Here is a 23,501-nt window from a genome sequence, read left to right as displayed (position 1 = left end):
CAAGTATCAGATCCTATCTGAACCTTCTGAAGAATTTAATTGATACAGTTGATTGGCATTAAAGATAGAACTTTACATTTTTAAATGACTTTACCTAAGCTAACAACCCATGCAGAGAAGACCAAAAAAATTGATGTCATATTTGTAAATGAAACAAATTCAATGAGTTTTATTTACTATTATCTTGTTAGTACGTATTTACTTTTGCTAAGGAAGAAGTGGGGGGAAAAAAAGTTGCACTCGGTTTTGTTTTCTGATATGTACTTGATTACTGTACTGAAGAGGAAACAATCTACAATCTCAGAGCATATACATGAAAGAACAACCACAAAGTCCAAAACTACACTTTCAAATCTCTCATGGTTCTATCCCACTTGAATTTTTGTTCATAGTGACAGTAGTAACCTGTCAATTTGTACACTGCCTACTCTTATTCTGGGGATGAATATCTGTGCCATTGTATAGAAGAAACCCCATATGAAGAAAATGTATAGGACTTTTGTGCACTAGAATACCCATCAGCCCACGAACCAGCTTTCCAGTTTAGCTCATCAGCAATGCCCGCAAAACTATGATGGTCAAATGCAGCTTTCCAGAACTAACTCTACAATCAATCTGCTCGGTAAATACAGTTTTGAGACCCATGTTGAATCATGGGCCCATTTTGATGCATTCTCTTTATGTACTATTTGATCCGAAGAATCTCTATACCGGCAAAAGCTTGCTACAAAATTCTTTTGGTTCCTTCCTTAGGAAGAAAGCTCAGCTGTATATGATGACCAAAAGTCACTGTTGATAACTTGGGTCAGAATTTCAAGTTTCCACTAGGGTGGAAAATAACTATCATGTATGGATAGATGGTCAAATGCATCGAAATTTGCCGTTAGTCCAATAAATTGACTTCCCAATTGAGCACAACCAGCGTCAGGCCACCTACACACTCCATCTCGGCTGCGTAATGGGCATAAAGATTCACAAGCCCAACTGGCTGGATGGATGGAATCAGCATCCTCTGGCATAAAAGTTGAAGAAACACCAAGATCTGTTTCCTCATCATTTGATGTGGTTTGATCAGATTCTCTTTTCAAGGGAGAATGTGTATTACTTTGCCCAGTCTCCATTTGCTTGCCCTCGACGTCAACAATACAATTGCCATTGTCAGAGAAGCGAACCTTGCACCCTAGAGACTGTACTGCTCGCTTTATTGCTGCACTTTCCTTGCTGGCCCTTCTTGCAAAATTCATCGCTGAGCTGCTGATTTGTTTCTCATTTTGCAAGGCTGCAGTCAAGGACTCCACGGTGGAAGCAATATTTTTAGCTTTCTGTTCAGCTCCTCCTTTTTCCTGTAAGCATTTCTTAACATTATGATAATCCTGACACATACCCATTACAACATGGAGGCAAAACAATTAAAAAAAAAAACTCTTTCTTATCACATCTTTTGCCAGATACCTTTACCAAATAAACTCAAGATCATGATATCTCTTCATCAGTGATGTGTGTGGACAGAGAAAAATAAACGTGTTGAAGTACATCTACATTCTACATGAGCCCATAATCATCACAGAATGCACAAATGACACTGAAGAACCGAGAACTGAACCAACCCAATCTTTTTGACTTGGTTTGGTATAATTCTAATATTGTATCAGCTAGTTTTGGGTCTGAAAATGGCTGACCTGATCTCTTCAGTTCATTCTCAAATTGATTAAGGGAACCAAACTGAAACCAACAAATTGTTTGTTGAATGGCATTTTAACTATGTTTTTTTTTCCCCTTGTTTATATTGAGTTATTTATTTGAAATCTACAAGTTAACTTGGGTTTGGAATATAGAAGTCTCATGTTCATCACATTTGGTCAACATAGAAGTCACATATCCTAACCACACTTGAGAACTAACCTGAACCAGGTTGGTGTGAGGTTTGGTTCCAACTTAGGGACTGAATTCAATTTTGGTTATTAGTTGTAGGTTTACCACAGATCGACCCTGGGCCATGGAAAACTCATGTTGACTGCATCCCAGTCAAATTTTGGGCAAAAAGGAAATGTCTACCAGTCCCTTTAATCCACTGCTATGTCTCTTGATTCATTATCCATTCTACCAGAGTACATAATTTTGGCCTTGGCCCCTTTAGAGCCGTGAAATTACTGTCTAGTTAAAACAAATGCATGAAAGAAACTTCAGCTCATACAACTGATACTTCAATATATTAATATCCACAAGTTCTGAGAGGGTTCTGGATCATATAGATAGCGGGGAGACATCAACTCAACTCATTCAGAGTACCCAGAAAAACAAAGATACCAGTGGTGAAATTAGTGTAACTGTGAACAAGGCCTTAGATAAAAGCCAAATACCTAGTCATAATGTAGAGGGGGAAACTATAATTTTGTTGTCAGTTTTTATGACAGTAAAATCTTCTGCAGTTCAGAACTTTTATGAGAGGTTTTATGCTTATACCATCACATATAATAATCGGAGGTGGAGAGACAAAAAATGGGATTTAGTTGCCACAAGACAATTAAAAAAAAAAATCCATTACCTTCTGTAGTTCAGAAATTCTTTTTGCCATGCTCCTACATTGAGCTTCAACCTCTCCCACTAGAGCTTCTGAAGGGCAAGCCCACCGCAGATGAAACCGGGGCAATAGAGTTGGGGCTAAAGCTGCTGCTGGTGGCAATACTGGTCCTTTGTGTTTTGATGGATCATAAAAGAGGTTATAGTGCACATGAGAACTTCCCTCTGAAGCCCTCAACTCAGCTAGATACTCCCACAAGCACCCACAAGAGTCAAAGATGCCAGATTCCTGTCTTTCCTTCTCACTGAAATATTCAGTTATGTTATAATTTTTCATAAAGGTCATGACTAAGAATAACACGCCTACAAAGAATAACTTCATTTATATAATTATTAGACCATTTACAAAGAATAACACACCCATAAAAAATTCTGATGTTTGATCTATATATAATAGCATTTAGTTGACCAAAATACACTCTGGAAATAGCCAGGGTATTGCTGAATATCCAGAAAGGGATCTGGGATTAGTCTCATTCTTATCTTTGCATTTCTCTGGGAAGATAAACAGATTGAATGAGGAATCAAGGAGGAGAAGACCAGTTGATTCATTCAACATTTACTTGTTCATTCATCAATCCAAATTCAAAATTATTTGGGAAACAAAAGTTCCCAAGACACGTGCCCTAACCATCATTTCTGTGAGTACTCCTAATCACACTACACATTCTTAAAGGCAATTTCCTATCCATTATCTTGTTCCAGTCACACACATTTATTTATTTATTTTATCTATTTTTATTTAAAAAAGTAACAACTATACCGACCTCAAAAAAAAAAAAAAAAAAACAATAAAACTGGCCTCAAAAAGTGCCAAAAGGGGGTAAAGCTTGTAAAAAGAGCCAAAATAACTAAAAGTACTTACAAAGATAAGTTATCCAGGCAAAAAAAATTAAAAAAAAAAAGGTATGAAAGGAAATGGGTTCTCCCTCAACCACCCAAAAGAAAAAAACAAGAATGAGAATGGTTATGATCTAATGGTCCATACCCTCAAAAGCTCTGGAATATACAAAAATGAGTGGTGCCCAATCATATCTCAATCCCCTACTAGGGCAAAGCTCAAATCCGCAGAAAAAAACAATAAAAAAAACCTCCAAAACTAAAAGCAATAACGTAAGGCTCTACATCTTCCAAGGGTGCAGTCTACAGATTTCCCATCCTTTTGACATAAAAACACATCCAAAAAAGAATGGATGATAATTCAGTTCCCTTTGGTCGCACTTCATGACAATGAACTGGAATGATTCCAGCATTTAATGGCCTCTCAGTTGCATATAAATAATTCCTCTTAAACTACATGTATTAATGTTATCTTTACACAATAGCATAGTATGGACCACGTTAGGTAACAAATATAGAACTTTCCATCATTCAACAAAAGCAAGGAAAGGAATTACACTGGAAGATTGAAAAACAAGCAAGTTATTTTTTCCCAAGGAAAAGTCAAATTATGAACTCCAAATAATGGAAAATCACATTAAATATGACAGCCATTAAACTACATATACCTGGTCTAAATAAGAAAGGCACATACCTGTTACACAAGAAGTTTCCAAAACGACAAGAAAGCACAGAGTCCAAGAAATCTACCAGAAAAGCCTGCACAAGGAAGGGGAGAGAGAGAGAGAGTTACTGGCTGTTCTTCAACAAGCAACTATGGGCTAATTACAGGATTCACATATGGGCTAAATTACATACTGAGGAGAACTCAAAGGCAAAAGGATACATCCGCAACAGCTGAGAAACACAATCAACCCACTGCAGAAATTCAAAGATCAAACTATAAACTTACTTGCAACTGAACATTGAAATCTCAAATTATCTCTGTTCCGTATTCAAATTTCATGCATTTTTGTCTTCCGCAATATTTGAATAGGGAAATCTGACTAGCATTTACACAAGAAAGCTGACTTTCAGAATAAACAGAAAGTAAATCACCCTCCTGGCTGGAGCTTCAGAATTCCAATTGCATGTGTAAGAGATCCTTGTGGCAAAATAGCTGACTCAACAGAATTTCAAGTAACTGCATTTAAAATATCATACATTTCCACTTCCAAGTTTTCCAAATCTACATCTAAGAGCTGGCATAGTAGACCTTCTAGTAGTTTGATTAAAATAATTTGAACTCTTCACTTCAATGTCTACACATTCGTCAGTTACTCCAGCTATTATGCTCCTTCCATCCTTAAGTTCTTTCTGTCTCTAGATTCACACAATTTAGAACAGATTCACTTGCAATGCAAGCAACAGAATACAATAAACATGGTTTCTAAGTTCCTTTCATAGCACACCTTATACCCATACCAGCTCAACCAGAACACTTTTGTTCAAACATGTTATAGATGGTAAATTTTCGTGAAACACTTGTACCATCTAAAGACTAGTGGTTGGATATATTATCCTGTCCAAAACTGATGTAATCTGTATACCAGACTTAGACAAACAGATGCATTATTCTCTTGTTCTGCTACCACTCTCACTCTTCATCATTCTATAACCAACCCATATGATCATGAAAACCAATGAGATATGGGCATATGCTTTTCAATAGCTCAAAAACTAGTGAAACGGCTATACAATGTTATGCAAATTTAGAAGTCATTTATCATGCAGCACAGTGAAAAATGTGGCAGTTCCCATGAAAAAAACAGTTGATCTATCAGCTCAAAAAAACAAAAAAACTGATTGCTTAGCTCAATGTCCAAATTTCAGTATAACTTGTAAAAACCATTAAGGGTGTGTTTGATTGCATTACCTAGAATTTAATTCTAGGTAATGATTAACTAGAAAACAAAAACCACTCCACCCTTTTGGAAAATGAATTCCATGGAAAGAAGTTTTAAATGTTTGTACCATACATATTTTTTCATAGAAAAGTTAAGAGTGTTTGATTGCTTCCATAGAAAACATATGTAATAATTACACATTTTCTATGGTAAATGTGTGCAATCAAACACACTTTAAGTTGCATTTATACAGAATTGGTCATGCCAATATTAGTGACCAAAACAATCAAGAAGCACAGATGGCTCACAAGAAAGTGAATGGTGATTAAAGTGTGTAAAGAAACAAGAGGGGATTTAACAAGCCCTAAATGGTCTATGGAGAACCGTAAGGCTTGAAGAGGGCCTGTTACAGGCGGATCTACACGTGAGCTGCCCTGGGCTTCAGCCCAGGGCAGCCCACAATTAAAATTATTTTTTTATATTTAAAAATTAATTTTTAATATAAAAATTTATTTTTTTAATGTAAAAAATTAATTTTTAATAATAAATTAATCCAAAAAAAATAACAGCCCACCTCAAAATCTGTGATGTACAGTTCTACATCTTAAAAAAAATTTTAGCCTCTCCCTATATAAATTTTTAGATTCGCCCCTGAACTGTTAGGAAACTTTTGACAACATATCAAGCATGTAATAATTTCTCTAAAAACCTTACACACCTAGTAAGATTAATGCTTGATATGTACCACTGATTGATTCAATGTAACAATACTTTCATGAGAGAGAGAGAGAGAGATTACTTTCATCCTTTTATGCTTGTACTTGGACCATACAGCAACATAAGAATGAATATGTTATGACTATGAACAGCATGACAAACAGAAGAATGTATCATTCGTCATGGATATAGTTTCAAAACCACACACATAGACACATGCAGTCATGGAGCACAGAGGAGATGAGAGGTTTTAATCATTGTTCTAGAACTACTAGGAGAAACCCCAATTGTACAGATGTTAGCCAATTAATATCTCATGTAAACCTGCAAAAATATGGGAGAGTAGTGAGGTGAAGTTTGCATGGATGAGGAGTTTTGAGCTTGGGATGTGAATGATCCTGATGCCTGGCGCATTGGCTGCGATGCAAAACTCCCTGTTGAAGACTGCCTAGTCATTTCGGAAAGAACATTATCCCTTCCAGATATAGTTGGCATTCCAAAGCGATCAGCAAATGGATGACCGAATGCAAGCCAATCTTTTTCCACTAGTGCCTGTTGCAAAATAAATCATTACAGAAACTAAGTCATGTCCAATCAAGTGGGAGAAAGTAAATATTTTTAAGAACAAAGGGGATTGGTGACAGCCCCTGTCCAGACTTTGATAATATCCAAATAGTGTCTGCAGTTGGAAACTCAGATAAATGAATCACAGAAATCAGTTCCAAACCAGTGCTTGTCACACCAGTTTTGAGTCTGGTATATCCAGAAAAAACAATATGGAGGATATAAAACAACATCTGTAACAACATATCAAGTCATGGATTCTAGAAAAGTACTCATTTTTCAGGGTACAATTAATTCTAAGTTCTAACAAGTTACCAAAAATTAGAAACATTTCCCACCAAATAATTCTGTCCTTACAAAAGCTTAAGTTCAGGCAAACTAGAAAAGAATCCTTGAATTGACGTAGAAAAAAAAAAAAAAGGAAAAGACCTTTTAGTGTCTAACTGGTACCTGAAACCCCTTAAAAGTCCTGTAATATGGATCTAGCAACAAACTAGCAAGTGATACCAACTGAGTTGTTCTGTCCCATCCATCACTGCAAAAGCAAAATCCACGGTGCTATGAGGAAAACAGAAACTGAAGGGCTAAAAGATTTCTGCATAATGACAAAAATAAAATATGAAATAAATGAGCAATATTATAATTTTCATAGCGCTAAGCTGAGTAAACAAAATAATGTACATAACTCTTTTGAAAGACTTGCTGAGAACATTAAATGATTAACAGGTAACTATTATTTAGCATTAATAATAAGATTGTAAGGATAACCCACAATTAGTTACTCAACAACTCCAACATGGTAGGCTATATCTTGAAGGGGTCTTGGCCTTAAATCACATATTGAGCCACTGTTTTTGAGGTGTTTAATGCAATCTATTCCCTATTTCCCCATGCGTTCTGGTGCAGCTGATTTTCTAGGTGATTGTCGGGGCATGTCCATGCTTCCTGGCTTATGTGCATGTAATGCTCATTCTAGACAGGGGGCACTGAAGCAGATGATTGTTCAAGCCTCAAGTATATTTCCTTATTCTTTATTAGACTTATCTTTTATGATTTAAAAAAGACAGTTTCTCCTCGCATAACTTAAAAAATCAATATCAGTTACAGTTTCTCATCACATCTGCAACTCCAGTTTAAAACACTACGAGTTGTTTTCTTAACAACGTATGCTTTGATAGGTGTTACATTGTGCCATCGCTTAGCCTTTCTCCTCCATTGCTGGTAAGAAAGGAGTCCAGGACTTCCATAAACTAAAGAAAGAGCGGAATCTTTCTTCCATTGCTGCTTGCAGGACTATTATAAATATTTGAATGGTTACAACAAATTAACCGACCCAAAAAAAAAAAAAATCTGTTCACAGAGCCAGCTGTAGTTTTCAAAGTTGCGCAAATTTCTTTTCTGCATAATTTGATCATGAAAAGATAAGAAATATGACAAAGCTTAGTGTCTGCATAAATTTAATCGTCACTGTCATGGAAACACAATAGCCAACTTCATATAGTGGGATAAAGGCTTGACAAGTGCTGTTGTCATGGCAATAAAGGAGTATTATAATATTTAAAAACTGTACAGCACCAAAAGATGTCCAACCTGCAATGGACAAGCACTGTTGCTGATTCCAATTCAACACGAGCTGCAATCCAAGCAGAACCAGCTAAGACACTGTGCACATGCGTTAGCCAACTGCTATCTCCCAGGGTTGATACAGAAGCAGACATGCTGCTGAGATTACCACCACCCCAAGTCCATCCACCATGTCTCTGTAATGTGAATGAAAAACATTATAATTATGCTAATGTTTCAGTAGAAAGCCTTGAAGATAATTCAACTTCAAAGTAATTTCTACGTATCATAAACCCAATCAAAATGAGAAGAAGCAGATAACTATCTGACAAGGATAATATGATATCATGTTATCATCATCTTCCACCAGTGTGTTAGCAGTCGAAAAATGGTCTTTTTAACCATGTTCCTAAAAAACAGCAAACATAAGAGTAGTGAACAAAGTAACCACCTAGTTCCCTTTTAAACTTTCTTTATAACAGACATCATCTTTCATCCATTTCGTAGCCTAACAATGGGGAACAGAACACTAAGAACAGAAATTTAGAACTTAAAAAATATCCACATGAAACTTGCTCCAAATGTAACATCCTTATCATGCTTGAGCAGAGTTGCTTTTATCAACATTATGAAGTCATCCATAAAATCAAAGTGCAGTTTCTATCCACTTGAATATTAAACAAAAGTTCAGTACACATAAAACAATTGAATCTTTCATAGGATAGGTAGCATACCAAGAATGATGAAATTCCATCAGATGAAGTGGTACCATGAGTGTCTAAATAGTCTCTAAGCCGAGAGAGACTATCCCTCACAGCATGTATATTTTCTATTCCGAAGAAAACTACCTGGAGAAAAATTATGAAGAAGCAATGCGATATTAGCAAATCTCAGGCATTCAATTATTAATAAAGTGAGATATACAACCAGACAACTAAATATCAGACATACCTCAGATTGAAAATAGTTGGATGATGACTCAGATCCCCCTCCCATTGCTCCATTTGCTAGGGCATTTTTTCGAGGTCTTGCATCAGCAATATATAGCTTCCTACAAAATAGCATAGCATCTCGTATAGCCCAACATACAATACATATTATTAACTTAACTTCACTCTACTTAGTACAGCAATAACACTGAGTGTACAAGAAAAATTCAGGAAACATTTGAAAATTTACAAACAATACAAGGACTAAAATGGAAATAAAAAATATTCTCCAAAATTAAGTTAGATCGTATCTAGATTAGATGTGCTTAAATTTGGGGGTGACTCAAATTATGCAAGTAGAATTCATCACTGGAAATTAGCAACCTAAGATCACGTGCAGCATATACTAAGAGGAAGCAGTAAAGATTAAGATAAAAAGAAGTACAACTAAGACAAACACCAAAAGCTATTGCTACCAAATTTTTGGACAAAATTGAGGGCAAAATTAAAGAATAGAAATACCTCCGAGGCTGCTTTTCACCAGCAAGTTCGGTGCAAAGTGCACCAACCAGGCGTTCATCTGCATTGCTGTATATGAAGGCATATAAATAAATAAGGACGCCTTAATCACGATTAGATATCAAGAGAAATAAGTAAGTTCCTGCTTCCAGATAGACCAATCAGAACCTTAACTCAGCTATATCAGAAAATTATTTTCAGAAAGAAAGTAGCAACAATAAGGTTAGGTTGGTCCTTTGTGACTAGAATATCATGGGCTTAAGTTGTGTGTTGGGTTTTTGCATGGAGGATTAGTTCTAGAAGATGAAGAATAGAACTTGTTAGAATGAAGATGATTTCCGAATGATTTTATTCTAAATTAGATTAGTTAACTTAGTTGTTCTATTATGAGGGATATATTAATCTTTTGTATAGGCTAAGCGGTTAGCCTTGTAATTGCCGCCCCTATAGTTTATAAATAGGAGGCGAGAGGCTGAAAGTCGGATATAACAAATCATTCTATTGTTTCTCTGAACACTAGTGATGCTGTCGAGAGAGAGAAATACTTACGAGGAAAGTTTGTCTTGATATTCTCTTGTATAGAAGGCAGCGAACTTGTGTGAGAAAGAGAAGGAAGGTTCTTGTACTCTTGTTCAAGCAGTTTCTAGTGGATTTGTCTCTCGAGAGAAGGCTGGATGTAGGATTGCATTTTGCAGTCCAAACCAGGATAATTCTGCGCCTCTTGTTTGGTTTGATTGCTCTTTTACTTTAGTTTCTTTGCTGTTTTCATTTCCTGTTTTATATATTCTGTAGTGTATTTGATTTCCAGGTGAGGAGTGAAGAGAGAATGGCAAACTTGAGTATTGAATCGGTTTCTAAGAGCTCCTAATCTTAACATTGTGGAAGCAGACTCTTTGCAAAGCAAGGGTAAGGCTATGTATGAAGGTAAGTTTCCCCGACCTTGCAAAATAGGGAGCCTACTGCGCTTAGGATGCCCTTACTTTCATTAGAAAGGAAGCAGCAGTATGAATTGATAACACAGCATTACCTTCTCATATTCATCATTAAACCAATTAATGGTTGGGATGACCTTGCAATAACAGCACCAGTTCCTGTTAATCATTACAAGAAAGAACATACCAGTTTGGGAGTCAGAACAGACAAGGGTCACTAAATATTGAAGTTCAATTGCAACACCTGGATGACACCATGAGATGACAGGAAACCGAGAACGTGCGCGAAATGTGGAGGACTGGAGCACATCTTCATCACTAACAAGCGTGGCCACATTATATATTATTAGGTACATGAAAGAAGTATTCATGTAACAACTTAAGACCAATTTGCAAGTAAAAACTTGAAGAATGGACACCAATGCCTCACCTAATGCATTTTGGAATGAGCAAGGCAAATGGATAAGTTGGGCACATTTTGTAGTTCGAGTTTATACCACTTATTCTCCACCACTCATTAGATATAGTGAAAGATCCATCTTCAACAGCAGTAGTTGATGCATGATAAAAACCCATTCCCAGAAGCCGAGAGTACTCATCTAATAATCGCATCTTAGGGTTAGTGTCATTAAATCTAGTGCCAGAAGCAAAAGCATAGAGATCCCGGAGTCTTGTTGGCCGTGTACATCCCACCAATGCATCAAATACAGCACGCCTCTGTAAAGTTCATATTCACCTACATCAATTCTACCATGTGGAAGATGCAATTTTTGCAGCATTAACTTCAAACCATCTCTTTGCTAAACACAAATACTATTTTTTAATATTATTAACTTCAAGTTACAAAATTGCATTACAATATCCATGGATGAAAGTTGATGCTGTAAAAGCTAAGGATCTTGAGAAGCAAAATGAATGTCAGTAATGCATCAAGTTTACAGAAGACTGAGTCAATAATTCTATCAAAGACTTGAGCCTAAAACAATGAACACAGAAGCATGTAGTTATTCAAACCCACTTCATATTCTAAGGCCCGTTTAAGGTGTGGCAGTGGTGCTGTTGATGATAAGGTGGATGGTGCAGGTTGGGGTGGTGACAATGAACAACAAAAGTGAAATAGAAACAAAATGGAACACTTTTTTGTTTTCTCGTTGGGAACAAAACTTGTTTTTTTCTAGTTCTCAAAATTTGGGAAACAAGAACAACAGAAAACAAACAGAAATATTATGCATCAGGGTTTTTATTTTTATTTCTTATTAGTATTATTATTTGGCAAAGCCCCCACAAAGGGCACAACCTTGTGGGAAGACATGTACCAAAGAACTACATCTAAAGCCAATATCTTTAGAAGAATTACATGCCCTAGCATAGACTTCCAGGTTCCAGGAAATTGTGCTCCAACAGTACTTTGTCTTCTCATCTAGAAATCAAAACTTCAACATCCAGACTTTCGAAAATTAACACTAGGAATCATTAGAAAGATGCAACAAAAAAGGCTCAATTGAGCAACTCAGATCCTCAACTAAGCCAGCAAGCTACAAGACCTTAATAATCATGGAAATCAGGACCACAGATCTAGAGAAACACCTATAAAAAAGTACTGGAGAAACATAATGGGTAGGAGGACCAGTTAACTACAGCAAAGGGAGATTTATCATACATACTGAATGTAAAGGATACACACAAGGGAAGAGAGTTTGCTAACTCAGGCTATGAAGAGATCAATGGAGATCTGCCAGAAGTTCAATGACTTGAGGAAACACACAGTGGTTTGGCCGCTTCTGTTCTTAGGAGAGACACATGCTGTGTTAGGCATGTGCCATCTCAAAGGTTCACATGCTTGGAGAAGCAGACATGACTAGACCACAGGATGCATGTGCCCAGGCTGTTTTATACCATGGTCACACTGGCTCAAAAAAGATAGAAATCCAACCATGTGTTACCATATACATTCTAGCATTAAGTTTTACTGATTTAGTGAATATCAACAGTACAAAAACTAATATTGCAGCATTGCTAGAAGACAAGAATATATCATGCACATTGGATTATCCAAGCCTGGTGTGCTTCATCCTTATTCCTTACGCACCCCTCCTTTTCACTTAAGTGATTTAAAATAAAACAATAAGAACTAATTATAGAGGATCTGTGCCATTACACCTTATATTTTACAAACATAATCATAAATCAACATCTGCAGCCTACATTATCTATACTTGGAAAGAGAAAAAATTAAAAATAACTCCAATCATCGTACTTGACCTGCTTTGTTTGAGGCCGAAAGCCAAAGACAATAACTCTCATATCCTTGCCTGCAAAAAGTGATAGACACACTGAGTCCATCTCACTACCTTCACAACAAGAACAATAACATTGCTGATACCATTAATATGAGTAAATAATAATTCAGAATACTAGTTTCTTTTTTTTGTTAATGCATATCACCAACCAACCTAACTCTAACATAAGAATCACACAACTATCTAGTTCTTATCTCAGTCTCACAATTATAGTTAGTAGCTCTCACAAAGGAAGATTAGATGCACAAAACTATAGCCCAGAGGAATGAGGACTATACACATACTTTCCTTGGACTTGAATTCTCATACATTTATTGGAAAAAAAAAAAGGTTCTACGTGATTGAAGACAATAATGGAGAGTCAGATTTGACCATACAACAAGAGCATATCAGATCCAATATCCAATATATACAGAAAAAAGGCAAGGGAAGAAGTACAAATAGCCAGGAAATACATGCTCTATCTACTAGAGCTTTAGTCACACTATATGAGGACCTCAACAGAATATAAATAAGTGGCAATTAAAGAATACATAAGAACTTCCAGTAAGCTAATAACAAGAACTGTTGTTTAGAAATATAATCATAACGTATAAAAGCATACTAGTATGCAAATAAAGTGCATTGAAATGCATAGATAGGTAGACAATGAACACAAGATTGGGCCTCACTCATTTTGTTTCTTCTACCCTGAATCCAAAAACAAATGATTATACCAGAGTGACAATCTGGCATTAAATTAATAAAAGCACAAGTAATTTAAACATTATCTATATAAACCTGTATAACTGCCTTCAACGCAGAAAAACACCAATACTATCTCTCTCCATCATGCGATCGTAGCCTTCTTTCTCCACCAGACAGCAGGCATTGATATTATCATACCACAGTCGCTGCTGCCACATCCTCCGTAAACCCTCCTATACTACAGCAGCGCCACTTTAAGTCTTTAGTGCACCTTCTCCATTGCTGTACCTCTGCCTAAACAGCTAGAATACAAAACATTTACTACTGCCACCAATTAGTTCCTTCCTGTAACTTTCTGAGAAACGAAAATTAAAGACCCAACAAGTATAAACACATTCAAGTGGGGGACTTAACATTTCTCCAAGTTAAACGGCGCTGATGAGAAGGTGAATCCAAAAGGAAATGTTGTTTCTATTCTGGCCCAAAAACTACAAACACATTCAAGAGGAAGTCATGAAAGGCCCTGTCTCAGCCAGTACTGCATGCTTCTGTCACACTGAGACCATCCCCCCCCCCCCCCCCCCCCCCCACACACACACATAGAGCTGTGGGGAAAAAATGAGAAAGAAAAAGACAGAAAACACAGCACCACATCAAGTATAAAGTGCCAAATAACAATACCACCATCGTTGAATTAGGAACACTTAAAAAGCACCAAATAAGATTAGCACAGTAGAACATTCGATCTCATCCACCCCTCGTACGAAGGTGGTCCCTTTCAACCAACTCCCCTACCTCCTTGTACAGGCAAACACCAATTTGGGAAGATGTACTCTGCTCAAATGAGCAGTAATGGTGAAATTTTTTCCAAATTTCAGCACAAATCAGGCCCCAATTTAATCTGACTATGCATGCAAAATATCGATTTCTTAGTAAAAACATCACCCACAAGGAAAATAACCTATTCATCTACATTCACCTCCACTGCATGATTGCTTTGAATATCAACACATCATTCCACCTACATGTAATGCCAATTTCACACCACTCCATTGCCACCCAAACAAGGTCCATCTCAAAATCTGCTCACCACCTCTAAAACTACCTTTAATTCTAGAAAACTCCACCCACAACACCAATTCTGTCTATAAATTCAAGACTCCATAAAAGTTGAAGGTGCAATGGCCCATTCTTGGCCCTTCAACTAACCTCAGGCAAAATGCCTTTGAACGAGCATGTGCTTAGGCACAAGGCCCAATAGGTGGAAGGCCCATTAAGCCTCTTTTATCTTTAGCCTTATCACCCCACTTGTGGATTCCTATCTACAGTCAATTCCAAGCCCATATAAAGGAGACAACTTGCGTTAGGGGGTTGATAGCCAATGTAAAACTTAAAGGATCAAATAACATGAATTCTAGATAAATGAGCAAATCATTGGGGTATAACCTTCTAGCAACGTCTTGCATTGCCCAAGTGTAGTGAAAAATGAGCTGGGGTCACTGCATCGACACCGAGATGTAGTGTTAAATTTGCAAGGGTTTGCATTTTCATGGATGGATCTAAGTAAAGAAGTTAGTCCACGATTATTAATTACGAATTGGATAATGGACTACCGAGACTTTGACAAGAACAACTATGGAAGGGGAGAGGGGGGGGGGGGGGGGGGGGGGGAGGGAGTTTGATTAGAAGAAAAATAATATTATGTGCCTCCAAGAGACAAGATGGGTAAGACTTAGAAAAGGATTGGGCATGGAATGAGTGGGGACTATTATGGATAAGACTTTAAAATTAGGCAGTGGATGTGATAGGAAATAGAATTATTGTTGCTAAAGTTGTTCTAGGAGAAGAGAATATGAATATTGTAGTACATATGCATCACAAGTTAGAACAGGAGGGGGGATATAAACAAAATTTTAAAAAGATTTAGAGTAGTTGGTGCAAGAAATACCTAGAGAAGAGAAGATTATTATAGGAGGTGATTCAAATAGTCATGTGAACGATAAATAGAATGAGTATGGACATGGAGGTTATGAATTTGAAGAAAGAAATAATGGAGGTGAAGCTATTTTGGATTTTGCCATGACATATGAGCTCATCTTAGCTGACATCAGGTTTAAGAGACAGGATTGACACTTGATCGCATATAAAAATGGCTTATCAACTACCCAAATACACTACTTTCTTATGAGCCAAGATGACCATTTATGTTGTAAGGATTGCAAAGTTATACCAGGAGAATGCTTGACTGCAATATAAATTTATGATCATTGATGTTGTCGACGTTCAGAATTGGTCGACTGAGATTCGTCGGCCTGTACTGATCAAATAATCAGAAATACGAGGGGAAGAAAACAATAACACCATCAGCAAACAATGCGCAAGAGTTTTTTATGTGGTTCGGCCAGAATAATGCCTAGTCCACGACTGTCCTTTGATCCTTTTGGCAAAGTAACAATATGTATTTTTTATCATGCATGTACAATAGCTTTTGATCCCCTATTTATAGTGTGAGATATTGACAATTTACACAAAGTTTAAAGCGGTGGAGCCACATCGTGAGGGACAATGTGCCCTTATTATCTCCCTAAAACAAGGAATAAAAGTTCCGCACCATGTGGGGACTGGTTTCCACGAATAAAGACAGGTGGACATCAGATCCGGATATTCTGCTTCGTGGTCTTCTTAGCAAGCTAATTGGGTTGGCCAACGAGCTAGAGTCATTGTCAGGAGCTCGCTTGTTATCGTAATCAGAGCTCACGCTTTAGCAATCATGCGACCTCGCAGAGATAGCTTCGGCCTTGGGCCCATTGGACTTCGAGAGGTTGGGCCTTATCATTGGACCATTCCCAGCCCACAACAATCCATACAATAGCCCAAGACGGTTTGAAAAATGCCCGTAACACCAGCTAGATATCTTTTGGGCTGAATGTAGGCAAAAAACTCCAAGGTTAAGGATGCTTGACCTGGGAAAGCCCAAAGATGGGTGACCCCCTTGAGAAGTTCGCGTAAGCCCATCAGGGTAAGTTATCCAGGACCTTCTTATCGCTCGATGCGGGGTGTTACAAAAATGTGTGTCAACAGATGTCAATATCAAAAAGTGGAGAAAAGAAGCCCAAAAATCAGATGATGGGACCTAAATGGTGGGAAACAAGTTAATTTCAAGAAAAAAATGTGTAGCAGAAAAGATTGGATTGCAGGAGAGGCAAATCACATGGATTTAAGTAGATACTGCTACTCCAAATACAAAAGAAATGGTCCTAGGAGAGTCAAAGGGAAAAGTCCCAAATCAAAAAGAGGATTGGTGGTGGAATGAAGAGGTACGAGGGAAAAAAATATAAAACTAGAGAAGAAAACTAAAGAGGTATATTTTGGCCAAAAAGAATTAAAAAGCAAAGTTAGCAGCTTAAGAAAATTTATACAAACAACTTGACACAAAAGTTGGAAAAGACACGCACGCACACACATATATATATGACTAGTTAAGGTCAAAGAAAACCAAAAAGTATCTAGTAAATGATAGAGCAATCAACTAGAGATGGAATAAATATTTCTTGAAGTTATTCAATGAAGGTGGAGAAACAAGTTTCAATGTTGGAACATCTTAGTAACTTTGAAGAAGAAAAGAATTGCATGTTCGATAAACATATATGTCCAAAATGAAATAATGCAAATATAAAAAAAGATGAGGTATAGTAAAGTAGTAGGACTAGATAGCATCCCATAGAAGCATAGAAATACATGGGAGAAGAAGGCATGCCCTTTATGTGATTTTTAAATAAAGGATATGCCCTAAACGACCTCTTTCATCATATTTTCTCTTTTTTGTTCTTGTTAGTTGTTACAAACCTCAATTTCTTGCCAACTTCTTCACTATTATTTCAGCAATCAATAATATGGTCATCCATAAGAGATGCTGTACTCTAAAATGTCATTTCAGTCTTGCATTTCAATTTATCTCACTCAAACCAAACCTAACATTATCAAAATATAAGGGTAAACTTTGAGTCTCCAAAAAGTTTTAGAAAATAAAAAAGAAAACAGAAATCACCAAAGTAGTTTACTGAATAACATACCTATGACCTGGAGAAGCCTTAGTGAAGGAGTCCTCTCTGACAGTCGTGGTGCTGATGGAAGTTTCATAGCCTACATTGCCACAAAACACAAGCAAAAAGATCATAAGTGTGGACAAATTAAATAATAGACCAACAATCACAAAAATATTAACCTAGTCAAAATAACAAAATGAATGAAATTGGATATTCATCTCAATAACACCTTTGCTGAAAATTATGACACTATTAAGTTGGTTATTGGAAAGAAGATCTATATGCAGCCAATGCAAGACAAAAGATGCTATCTGTGATCCATAAGCAGTGTCATTGCAAGAAACAAGTGTCTACAGAAGCTAAAACAAGAGAGTAGTAAATGGAAGGTTTTAACTCAATTTTGTGATGTGGTAAATTCAAATTTAAATCCATTTTTGTTATAGATCCACACAAGTTGAGAAAATAAGCATTCTCATGATCAATGCATCAAGACCTCTTTCTTGGTGCTTCGGAACATATATAAGCCAAAAATAAACACAGGGAAAATCATAGAGGATAAGAATAACATCGAGGAACTTACACTCATGTCTCATATTTACCAGGTACCAGACTTAAGGTGGACGTGAAAGGCTGGAGATGAAACACCTTAAAGGCAGAGAAATGTGAAATTGGGATGGTGAAGGGTACTCTCAGCCCCATGCTCCATTCTCCTATTCGATTCTTTCTACATTTACATGACCTTATACTTGGTAACCTTTATTTAGTTCATTTCAGCTCACTCTAGGTCTGAGATTTTGAGGATAGACAAAAAAAAATAATAATAATAAACACTCAGAGATTCATACACTTTAAGCAAAACATGAAGATAGTTTCTGCAAAATATAGTGGCAAGGGAAAATCACACCAACTGCAAAGCTTTTGAATTCAAGCATAATAAAGAGTGACCTATGACGAGAACAAGACACTAGCTGAAGTTTAAGCTCCATTGGCATTTGAGGATGTTACACTAAGAAAGAAAACCTTGGTAAGAAATAATGAAATGGATTTATGAACACCTAAAACAGGTCAAATGAATTGAGACTGGATAGTCCATGCTTTTTTTGCAGATATGGCGTAATTTCAGGCAGGAAACTATTAGGTACCTTGTGCAGATATGGTATCTTGCAAGAAACATTTAACATTCAAATATACTGAAAACACTCATCCATATGATGCAAATAGAAGAACTGATATCAAGAAAGAAGACGTGGACAAATACAGGTCATGCATTTGAATATCATGTGAGACAGATTTGAACACTTCCGAAACTTCATCAAAAATTTTAAGTTCATCATCTCTAATCAATTAGATGCCATGGATGGAAATCTAGATGAAAGATAAAGCCAAAATGCGAGTAAGCAGCTTTACAGCCAGAAGTCCCTGTTAGTGTTTTTGATCTTAGACACAATGCTTTGAGTGCTTACATTACCTTGAACTCAAATTTATTAGCAAAGATCACCTGAGGGGCATAAACATTCTTATGGCACACTATATTGGTAACTGACAAATACTATACAAAATTACCATTCATGTTACTCGTGCACAGCATTGAATTTCTTTGTTCTATTTGGCCCATCAAGTAATCATACTTGGATTTTTTATTTTTTTTATCATTTTCATGATGGATAAATTCAAAAACAGTCGTAGCCCGATGTTCTCGAATGGTAATTACCCAATGTTCAAGTTGGAGAGCATTACTTGAGTGGAATTGCACTTTTCCCTCCTTTTCTTTAAATCATTTTGTTTATATTTTACTACTTCATTGTGACAAAGTATAGAGATGGAGGGTAAAACCTTTAAGGACATGAACTGATCGGTTCAATTGGTCCTAGCAGCTTTTGCATAACCTAAATGAACTGTAGAAGAAGATGAAACAAGCTGAAAGAACGGTATATTGCTTGCTTAATCTATTCTCCGGTAGAACGGGGTATTTATACACAACACCTAAGTTATCTCCTATATTATAGGAACATATTTGAATATTTAGAAGATAAAATACAACAACAAGAATTTAAAAAAACTTCTGAAATATCTTGAATTATCTGCTGCCTTTATCCCTTTATTTTTTGAGTTTTCTAATCTCCAAATCACCTTATCACTTTATCCTTTTATCTCCTATTTTTCAGCCATAAGATTAGGAGAGAAATCCAGTTGTTACTCGAATTATCCTTTGGTAAATTGAGATATTTCCAACATGAACTAATAGGATCAATTAATGAATCATGTCCCTTACTTCAGCATTCTCTGCAAACTACTGGTCAGCTATACCATACTTAAAAACAACAAACTACCATGTCTCTCCTCTCCTATGTTAATCTCAACCTCCATTAGTTTTGCCCTTTCTATCTACATGAATGCAACCCACAAATACTCCATATCATATCTAAGAAATGGAAAATGTCCCATTGACCTAGTCTCTAAGAAGACTATCAACATTCTGAATTTCTGATGAGCTCTGATAGCTATGCTCTGAAACAAACTCATTAAATTGCCCCTCAGAAGCCCAATTTCATTCCTAAATGTTGCTACACGAATTCCCTACCATTGCATCCCCAAGTTTAACTCCATATATGGTGAAAAAATTTTCTTTTTGTTTTTTTCTTTTTTGAATGGTAAAAATATATTATCTAAAGAAGCAACCTTATCCAAAAACAAAACCCGACAACTTACATAGATGGTGACTAATTTTTTAAATCCAGCAACGCATGCACCCAAGTAAGTTAAGAAATAAATAAGAAGACTCACCATTTTATTGAACTTCTCAATTGTAGCCAATGGTATAGTGCCAAACACAATAACATCCCTCGATCCTTCACTCTGAAGGAATGAAGTCAAAAATGTTATATTAATAATGGAAATTAAAAATTTTGCAATAAAAGAAAAAGAAAAAGGAAGAGATCCCTTACCAGAAAAAGAAGACGAAAATTGGTCACAAACAAGGTACCTCCCTCATTGGTATTAACAAGAAAAATGCCATATCCCTGGAAGGACGGTTCAAAAACTTACTAAACTCATCCTTCTGGTGACAGGGCCAAAAATTAAATGAATAAAATAGAAAGAACAATAGATTAGTTGGAATGTTGTTAGCAACCAGGATACTGTAGACACCTCAGGAAGGCAGCAAAATCCTCAAAATCATGATAAGGTTTCACTAATAGAAAAGAATGATCAAACAATTAATGATTGAGAAAATTTGACTTGCCACCAATACCACCAGTGATATAAAATGCAATTCATTGAATAATAACATGTGAACTTTCCTTTCTGACATGCAATCATAATTGATGGATTATCTAAAGACCTTGAAATTAATATCTGACCATGAGCAATTCTGGAGAACCTAATTATGCATACAGAATTAGCAATCTCTAAGAGATCATTTGACAGAGCTTTCAGTTTTTAGTTTGAATTTTTAATTTTTTATGTTAAGTTTTGGTTTTCATTTAAAAAAAAAATGAAAACTGACATGTTTAATTACTTTGTGCTTATTTTCAGTTTTGGATTTTTTTTTTAATTTTCTCCCCCACCCCTATCATTGTCAGCAACCAGAGGACACGCTGGAGGTCATCGGCAACTCCTCTGGCATGAACTGCTGGCAACTCCAAGAGATGTTTCTAGGAGTCGTCACTCCGAAATCATCTTTGGGAGTCATTATGCTCGTGGAAAGAAACAGAGGAGAAAAATAGATTGAAGGTAAGAGATTTTCTCTGAGGCTTGCTAGGACCTGAATTTGGGTAGCAGAAGGGAACTCATTTCTGGAACTAAGAACAGCAAGAAGAAGCCATTAAGGCAAACAGGAAAAAAATATTCAAAATGCAATTTGCTAGATTTTAAAATGCCAACAAAGCATGATAATCTCAACCCACATATTTGCCACACAATACAATTTGATACAGATGAATGCAAATATGAATAACTTTTTCAAACTTACAGCAACTGGGTTCACTTACTCTTCCTTGAAAGGATTGGAATTGTATTAACCAGCCATGAATCAGAGTCACAACACCAATACCACACAAAACCAAAAATCTAAAAGATTTCTAGAGATGGGTCAAAAGGTGTGATTCGAGAAACTCTTATGGTGTTCTAATTTGGGTGAGAATGAAGAGAAGGTCCCAGGTTCATTTTCATTTTTTGACAGAGCCTTCATGAGTTTCCTTTTCATTTAATTTTCAGATTCAGATGCTCGAGCACCACTGCCAGTAGGGTCACCGGAAACCCTCCAGTGATTTCTGGCGACATCAAGTTGCTAGCAGTGAGGAGTGTAGGAAGGAAAAGAAATGAAAATTGTAAAAACATCTTTTTGCAGTTTTCAAAATTTTTCAATTTTTTTAAAAGGGAAATGAGGAACCAAATGCCATTTACAATTTTAATTGTCAAAATAGTGAAAACGACAATTGAAAACTGTAATGAAAAGCCTACCAAACGGGCCCTAAACAGTTCTTTGTAAGAAATCACTTCAGCATTGTCTCACATATATTTCTCAATAATATGAACTCTAGTCAATAAGAATGGTACAATAAGTAACTGTATAGTTATGGTAGGCGAACAAAGAACAAGGGCAAAAGACAACAGCAGGAATATGATCACGCACAGGATTTACCGCTAAACATAGTGTGCAAAACAGAGAACATTGGCACTTACAATCACATAAAGAAGCATTGACAGCGTGTTTTAGAATTTTTGTATTAGCTCATCTAGCACCATAATGCAATCCCAACTCATTATTGAGCCTATATATCCATTGTAACATAGTTTAACCATGTTAGCTCTGATCTTATATTCAAATATCATCTTAAAAAATAAAGAACCCGTTACCAATAAAATATAGAAGCAGGGTTTCAGGTTGAGCAAAAACGTCTATTCATAGAGCTAAAATAAAATACAGAAAATTCAAGAAACTTTTGCTTTCATCAACTGAATTTTACTTGGGTTCAGAAAGGCTCTTTTTACAATTCCCATTTTATTTCTCTATTACAAAATCTACAAAGAACTTCAAGAAACGTTTACCGAGTAAATTTCAATGTATAGTAACACCTTCAGGAAAACAATCAAGAGCATTCCCGCGAATTCAGTGCACAATCTTGAAACAAATACCTATCTTGACGATTCGATGATTTTATGTCAAAGTGAAAAGGGTTTCCGACAACAGTAACGTTGTTTCCAATTTTACCTCTACAATGACGTGCTCGGCTTCAAGAAGAATATCTGCAACCGTTTCGGGAACAGACCTCGAAAAAGGCTGCGAATGAATCGCACGAGAAGAGAAATGACGTAATTGGATAAGCCCTAGAATTGCAAGAACAAGAAGAAGAGGAAGGAAGGGAATTCGATTGCTTCATTAGATTACTTCGAATTTGCTCCAATCGATGTCGTCCCAGCTTCCAGTGCCGTCTTCCATCTTCTCCGACTCGGCGAGTTGACTGTCATCCGATTCACAGAGTGGAGTCGATCGCCCCGACCGTCTTCTTTGTTTCGGCGCCATGCGGCGGCCAGAGCTTGTCCACAGCCAGACAATTTTAGAGAGAGAAAATGAAAATGGAGAGAGAGTTTTTCACTTTGACGTTGACAGAGCTTTGGAACTTCCCCTTGCGCGTGTTCACACACACACACACATATATATAATATAAAATATTTATTTATAGTATAATTATAAATCCCAAACTTGGAGGTCTAATTAATATTTTATACTAAAATGACGTAGCCGTCGACTAAATCGGTAATTGGGACGGCATATTTCTGAATTTTGGTTTTTATTTTAAATATTTTTTAATTTTATATTGTATTAAATATATTATCAATTTTTATAAATTAAGCACCTAAAAGTCTTAGTCACGCCATTTCGACATTTTTGAGAAGTTTTTATTTTTAAAATATTAAAAAAATTAAAAAAATATTT

The 23,501-nt window shown here is 36.3% G+C and overlaps 1 protein-coding gene across 2 annotated transcripts; it reads right to left on the bottom strand.

Annotated features, from left to right (window-relative positions):
• Window positions 1–272: 272 nt before the first annotated feature.
• Window positions 273–23,190, bottom strand: LOC127796656 (phosphatidylinositol-3-phosphatase myotubularin-1-like). 2 transcript variants are annotated; one of them, XM_052328912.1, is made up of 19 exons: window positions 22,953–23,190; window positions 22,776–22,844; window positions 20,509–20,583; window positions 20,348–20,419; window positions 17,591–17,660; window positions 12,793–12,842; window positions 10,961–11,247; window positions 10,775–10,848; window positions 10,626–10,689; window positions 9,602–9,667; window positions 9,102–9,201; window positions 8,885–8,998; window positions 8,178–8,347; window positions 7,038–7,122; window positions 6,348–6,575; window positions 4,279–4,338; window positions 4,115–4,179; window positions 2,546–2,825; window positions 273–1,343 (listed from the first exon to the last, which is right to left on the bottom strand). In XM_052328912.1, the coding sequence occupies exons 1-19, from the start codon at window positions 23,085–23,087 to the stop codon at window positions 825–827; spliced, it is 2,583 nt and encodes an 860-aa protein (XP_052184872.1). In that variant the 5' UTR covers window positions 23,088–23,190; the 3' UTR covers window positions 273–824. The 2 variants fall into 2 exon arrangements, with proteins under 2 accessions (XP_052184872.1, XP_052184873.1); XM_052328913.1 differs by lacking the exons at window positions 17,591–17,660; window positions 20,348–20,419; window positions 20,509–20,583; window positions 22,776–22,844; window positions 22,953–23,190 and adding an exon at window positions 13,611–13,769.
• Window positions 23,191–23,501: the final 311 nt, after the last annotated feature.

Source organism: Diospyros lotus, chromosome 3 (assembly GCF_014633365.1).
Source record: "Diospyros lotus cultivar Yz01 chromosome 3, ASM1463336v1, whole genome shotgun sequence".
Lineage (NCBI taxonomy): Eukaryota > Viridiplantae > Streptophyta > Magnoliopsida > Ericales > Ebenaceae > Diospyros > Diospyros lotus.
The sequence above is the reverse complement of the archived record's forward strand: the minus strand, read 5'-3'. Positions and strand labels throughout refer to the sequence as shown.